This window comes from Palaemon carinicauda, chromosome 5 (genome assembly GCF_036898095.1).
Source record: "Palaemon carinicauda isolate YSFRI2023 chromosome 5, ASM3689809v2, whole genome shotgun sequence".
NCBI lineage: Eukaryota > Metazoa > Arthropoda > Malacostraca > Decapoda > Palaemonidae > Palaemon > Palaemon carinicauda.
The window spans coordinates 186,359,793-186,367,292 of NC_090729.1; the positions used below are offsets into that span (position 1 = coordinate 186,359,793).

Here is a 7,500-nt window from a genome sequence, read left to right on the forward strand (position 1 = left end):
GGACAGCTCTGCAGACTTGCCTCATATTATAATCAGCTATCTCTCACCATTTATGAGTTACACAAAAAAAAAACGAGCAAAAATGACAAAAAATCACAAATTTGACCTTGATAAATGACCTTTAGACCTTGAAGATGACCCCAGGTGGTGTTGAAAATGTTACTGTTGAACTCACCATCCTCAAAAACCCCCATTTTGATCCAGAGAACGTGTTTCTAGCCCTTCTAGAAGTCATTCTAGTCCAGACTCAAGTTAATCTTTCAGACTCAAGTTAAAAACCCCGAGCAGGGGACGTTCCAGTCCTTCCTTAAAGGAGTCTATGGGTAAAACAGAACCTCCTTCCAACTTCGTTGGCGGAGGTCATAAACATAAAAACCATATAACGTCCTTACTCGTAACATTCCTCAAGTACTGAACATCCGGAGGTCCCGTCAAGTCGTTGTTAGTCACACGACAGACGAAGGGAGAGTAGAGGTCATTTCGCGTGACCTCCACTTCCAGAACGTTGTAGGTCTCCACTCCGCTGATGGTGGAAGTTGCGTCCACAACACGGCCGTCCTGGAGCCACAGGACCTGCGGCGAAGGGTTTCCTGCAGAAGAAAAAAAAGTCTTAATAATTATTATAAACATTTAATATAAAATTTTCAATAGCCTTATTTTCTTCACTTTTTCACTTTTTCTTTTTTAGTGATGTCTTGCCTCTTTTTCCTCTCAAAGGGAAATAGGGTTTACATTGAAATAATGTCTTTGTATTATAAGTAAAGAATAAATTGTGCTATTTTTTCGTAGCTGCCAGTGACGTGTTAGCATTATTATTATTATTATTATTATTATTATTATTATTATTATTATTATTATTATTATTATTATTATTATTATTCTACTACTACTACTACTATTACTACTACTACTACTACTTGCTAAGTTACAACCCTAGTTGGAAAAGTAGCATGCTATAAGCCCAGGATCTCCAACAGGGAAAATAGCCCGGTGCGGAAAGGAAACAAGGAAAAAACCTAATTTTAATTGGAAATTCTCAGTAAAAATATACTGTTCTCAGCCGTATTTTAGTAAAATACAGGCGACCGTAACTTTACCATACTTTGTGATTATCGTTTAAAGGTTGGTGACCGTAAATAACTCCCTTACGTCAATATATCCGTTTTTAAAACGCAAAATGCCTGGCAGCATTTATTCCATGATTTCTTTTACCTTTTTTTTTTTACGACAAACTGGGAAATAAAGAATAGTCTATAAAAAAGATATAACAATGAAATTAAACTCATTAGGATGAATAACTGTCTATTAAATTCCTTATTCCTGATCTAGATATCAATCTCTAGCATAGTCGTTTAGTTAGTTCGTCATGAGTGTTGCATAAGATTTTTTTCAGAATTCTGACCATCCTTTGCATTCACGTCTGTTATGTATTATTGTAATAATGTACTATGCTATTTCAAGTGTTGCAGGTTTTGCGCAACATTGCATCAAATTGCATGAATAAAACATGTTATGCTTTGTACATAAGTGTAATGATTTATTTTGGTATTCGGATTCAAACATTTGTTGATTACCTCAAAGATAGGATGTAATTCTTTATAGTTTTGTACTGGAGTAGGATTTAAGTCTTTTCAGAGCGATGCTCTTTTGTTTAGCAATGTTTTGGTTTTGTCAGATTGTGTATGACGCTCCACACACACTTAGGAGTCAGCTGTCATAGAGCAATGTAGTCATAAGTTTTTATTAAACTTGTATTTTAAGAATACCAACGTATCATTAAATCCCACCAAGAAAAATTGACGACCAAAGATGGGATCAGCTGAGAAATAATTACTAACAATTCTTCATCTATGTTCCAGGTAATTATTATGGTTGATGGAAACATCCTATCAACTCAGTAACGTCTTCCCACATCATACCATCCTGTTCGTAATACTAGGCATGTAGTTAATTCTAATATGCATACCTTCTAGATCATAAGGCTCAGTACTACATTTAAGAAGTCATTTTCCATCTATGACCAAGTTGTAGAACGATTTTCCTAATCGGGCAGTTAAATCTGTGGAACTTCAAAAGTTCAAACTTGAAACGAAAGTTTTTTTATGTTGAACAGGCTGACACAAGTCTCTCTTTCAAGTATATATATGAAATATCTATTTTAACATTTGTTACTGTTAAAATATTTTATTATAATTGTTCATTATTTCTCTTATTGTTTAATTATTTCTTTATTTTCCCTCATCACTGGGCTAGTTTTTCCTGTTGGAGCCCTTGGGCTTATAGAATCCTTCCTTTTCAACTAGGGTTGTAGGTTACCTAACAATAATAATAATAATAATAATAATAATAATAATAATAATAATAATAATAATAATAATAATAATAATAATAAGAACAATTAAAATATAGATGGATAGATATAAGGGCAGAAAGAGAGAACGATAAATAGGTAATTAATTGATTGATCATTCCTACGTTTCTATTAGTATATTAAAACACAGAATCTTGAAGAAAACAATAAATCCAGAGTACATATCATATTTAGCTGACGAAACATTATAACGGCAACTTTTTTGTTGACCAGGCGGACATGAGTCTTTTTATAGTTTATATATGACATATTTGTTTTTGACGTTGTTAATAGTTTATATATGACATATCTCTATTGACATTACTTTTTTTAGAATGATTTAATGTTAATTTGTTCTCTTCAGTTATTTATTTCCTTATTTCCTTTCCTCACTGGGCTATTTTTCCCTATTGGAGCCCCTGGGCTTATAGCATCTTGCTTTTCCAATAAGGGTTGTAGCTTGGATAGTAATAATAATAATAATAATAATAATAATAATAATAATAAAAATGATTTATTGTTAATTTGTTCTCTTCAGTTATTTATTTCCTTATTTCCTTTCCTCACTGGGCTATTTTTCCCTATTGGAGCCCCTGGGCTTATAGCATCTTGCTTTTCCAATAAGGGTTGTAGCTTGGATAATAATAATAATAATAATAATAATAATAATAATAATAATAATAATAATAATAATAATAATGGCCAGACTTCAATTACACCTCGCAATAAAGGAGAGACGAAAATTTCGAAACAGGCAGATAACATAGCGAGAGATTAACGTGTTATAAAGATTTAGTGGTGCAGGGAAGGAAACGCCTTCGGCCCATTGTTATTATTGTTTCAAAGCAATGACATCACTTTCCCTGTCACGGCCTGAATGAAACGTTCTCCGAGAAACAAAAGCCAAAACTGATGAATGAATATTAGCACATACGTGAATGTCTTATTCTATCATTTGCCGCAATATCTGGTTGTAGGTACCCCTGATATAGTTTCACAATTCATGATTTTTCTTTTCATCTGGCTTGTATATTGATTAGATTTATGGTTGAGTAATTGAAACGTCTACACTAGATTGTTGGACGGGTTTGAGAACCGCTCAGGCTCGATCATTTTTTTCAGTGTCTGCAACCTCACCACCCACATGTGTTTTTTTTTTTTTTTTTTTTTTTTAGTGGTAACCTATTTGAATCGTTCCTACCTAACAGCCTGTTTGACCACGGGTTCGAAACTTGCTCAAGCTCTATAGTTCCTTGTAGTGTCGTCAATCTTACCATCCTTGAGGTGGGGATGGGGTCCTATATGTCTATCTGCAGAGTTATTGACTCCCATTGCCTAGCCCTCCTTGGTCCTAGCTTGGTGTGGGCTGATTATACGTACATACGGACAGTCTAAACGACACTGTTCTGTCCCTTACCTCTATCATTCTTGGGTAACCTTTAAACCTTTATTAATTCCATCAATTTTTTTTTCATCAATGCAGTATTCATTGTGAATCTGAATAAATATCTCTACCTATATTCAAAAAGGTCGAATTTAGTTGCATCTGTTTTTGTCAGTAAGCAAATAAAAGGTATTGGTATAAAAAACAAACAACTTTAAAGATTAAGGAAAACAAAAATAAGCAGAGTTTAACTGTAAGAAGAAATAATTACCAAATATTTCCATTTCTAATACTGGTATTGTAATTTAACCTCTTATCTATCTAGACAATGTTATAGTTTACTTTTACTAATAAATTGAACTTTGAAGAAATCACGTAAATCATTTACCAAATATAATGACTATTGTGGATATCCATTGGAATTAAATTTGACTTTGATCACAACAAAAGAAGTTATAATAATAATAATAATAATAATAATAATAATAATAATAATAATAATAATAATAATAATAATAATAATAATAATAAGTCAGAGCCATCTCATGGCAATGAAACAATATCCAACAGATTTTGTAGACTTGAATATAAAATCCTCAGAAGAATATTTGGAATTAAATTGCAGGACAGGATCAGAAAAGAAACTATAAGAGAGATTACTCGAGTGCAATATGTGGATGAGATCATGGTGAGGGGTAGGTGGAGATGGTTTGGGCATAATCTTCGCAACAGAGATGGGTTCATCATACTTTCAACTAGGCTCCACAAGAACTAGAAGAGTTGGAAGATCCATGCCTACATGGCTGATGACTATGAATTGTGGAATACGTGACGATGAGTGGAGAAGTATTGATTTAAAAGCTCAAGATATCTAACCGAGGCCTTTTGCGTTAATAGGCGTAGGGGGAGATGATGATGATGGTGAAGATGATAATATATAAATATATATGTATATATATATATATATATATATATATATATATATATATATACATATATATATATGTATATATATACATACTGTGTGTATATATATATGTATATATAAATATATACATATGTATATATATATAAATATATGTGTATATACATATATATATATATATAATATACTTATACATATATATATATATATATATATATAATATACTTATAAATATATGTGTATATACATATATATATATATAATATACTTATACATATATATATATATGTATATATATAATATACTTATACATATATATATATATATATATATGTATATACATATATATATATATATATATATACATAGTTTTATTATGATGATGAACAAGTAACAATAATAACAATAATAACAATAATTTATAAAACACTAATATCCAAATCAAATAATAATAATAATTCATAAAATACTAAAACCAATATTAATATCAAAATGACGATACTACTAATACTAAATATATCAATGAAATCAACAAAATTAACAATGGCATATCATACTTACCTCCATAAGCCTTACAGGTGACGTCATTGCGGTCCCCCAGATGGACGGGTGATACGAGAGACATGATCTCTGATCTAGAAGGGGGAACTGTACGGAAGAAACAAGACAACATTAATAGTTAGTTTTCTTCTTCTTCTTCTTCTTCTTCTTCTTCTTCTTCGTCTTCGTCTTCGTCTTCGTCTTCGTCTTCGTCTTCGTCTTCTTCTTCTTCTTCTTCTTCTTCCTCTTCTTCATGTTCATGATGATTATTATCATGATCATGTTTTGAGTTGAAACTACTGATACATACAGACTTAAAGTGAAATTTTTGTACTCAAAATTAATGTGAGTAACTGAAATTTAAATGGGTTCAATAGCAGTATATCCACTATCTAATATTTAGACATTTACTTACTTGAAGGTTTGCATAGTTTTTATTGTTCTTTCTTGGCCTTTTTTTTTTTCTATTTCTTCCTCCAAGTATGGATTATTTGAGGGTAAGGAGTACAGATAATCCAATATGTATACTATATATATATATATATATATATACACACGAACACACCCATATCATATATATATATAAATATATATATATACATACATATATATGTATATAAAATGTATATATATATATATATATATACATATATATATATATATATATATACATATATATGTATATAAAATGTGTATATATATATATATATATATATACATATATATATATATGTATATATATATATATATATATACACACATGTGTGTGTATGTACGCGTACCAAAGCCTATATACAAATATATACACACATACACATATCAAAGAATACAATAGACGTTCTTCAGTGGCACCACGTAACTACGAACTAAGCAAAAAATTCCTACCAATGACGGTGAGGTTGACCCAGGAGACTCGAGAATTCGTGTTTAGGAAGTCGACCCGGCATCTGTAAAGTCTAGCGTCCCTCGTGGTAACGTAAGAAAGGACGAGGACGGGGGGCGTGCTGTGCGCTGCATAATAAGCCCGGGAGCCGAAGACTTCCTGGTCTGCCCATTGCATGCCGCGGTAGCCGGGTCTCTCGTCGTAACTGCGAAGAATGAACAAGAATACCTTTTTGAGAAAGTCTGTTGTTGGCTTAGTCAGCGTGGCGGGGAGAATTTTACAGGAGAAAGTTCTGCTGGGTGGGAGAGGGTGATTCAATAGATGATTTACTTAATCATCTTTTTCTTTGTGTAGTGATCCCATAACACTAAAAAGGGAATGAAAATAGAAGAATATACATATCTAATTACTTAAAAAGATTTGCAGCGAATGTTTTTATGTTGAACATATTGAAATAAGTATCTCTTTATCGTTTATGTATGAAAGATGTATTTCAATGCTGTTACTGTTAAAATATGCCAAATTAATTGTTCATTACTTCTCTTGTAGTTTATTTCATTTCCTTTCCTCACTGGGCTATATTTTGCCGTTGGAGCCCTTGGGCTTATAGTATCCTCTTTATCCAACTAGCTTAGCGTAAATTAATGATAATAATAACAATAAATGCTGGAATGTAGAGGTTGATTTAAAAAGGCATGAGAAGCTTTCTTTGTTTGGTGGCTGAAGATGTAGATGATATATAGCAAAACATATGGAGGAAAACTAGGAGAATGATTCGTAATATTCCATGGTATAACAAAGAGGTACATGATTATAATACAAGAAATTAAAGTAAAACCTAAAATAACAGTATAAAATAAAAAAAAAATATATGAGCAAAAGAAGAAAAAATATTGAAAAAATTTCCCTTAATCCCAATAAAGACGTGTATCGAGTTATCAAAAGTATAACAATATAAACAGTAAATGAAATTTTACAATACAGTACAGGATATCACTTTTATTCATAAGAACTGTAAGAAACAAATGGGACACAAAACAGTAAACAATAATTAGCTGGACTAAAAATCAAGAAATTCCCCCGAAAACACACCGAAAAATGAGAACCTGAAATTTTCCCAGAACCATAACATACATATTAATGAATATGAAAACAAAACAAAACAGAAAACTATTAATTATACATTATCAGGTAAAGGCATTATCTCATTTCACTTCCTTTTGTTTATTCATTGAAGTTTTCATAGTTTACATATGAAAGATTTATTCTAATATTTTTACTGTTCTTAATATATTTTATTTTGATTGTTAATTACTTCTCTGGTAATTCATTCATTTCCTTGTTTCCTTTCCTCACTGAGCTATTTTCCCTATTGGAACCTTTGGGCTTATAGCATGGTACTTTTCCAACTAGGGCTG

General features: G+C 31.3%; 1 protein-coding gene across 1 annotated transcript in view; it reads right to left on the reverse strand.

Moving 5' to 3' along the window:
* Positions 1-7,500, reverse strand: part of LOC137640717 (nephrin-like) — a 344,960-nt gene that overhangs the window by 28,109 nt on the left and 309,351 nt on the right. Inside the window, exons 4-6 of the mRNA XM_068373203.1 lie at positions 6,085-6,287; positions 5,221-5,307; positions 393-590 (exon numbers count right to left, since the gene is read on the reverse strand). Coding sequence (XP_068229304.1) covers positions 393-590; positions 5,221-5,307; positions 6,085-6,287 — 488 coding nt within the window. The remainder of the gene's footprint in view (positions 1-392; positions 591-5,220; positions 5,308-6,084; positions 6,288-7,500) is intronic.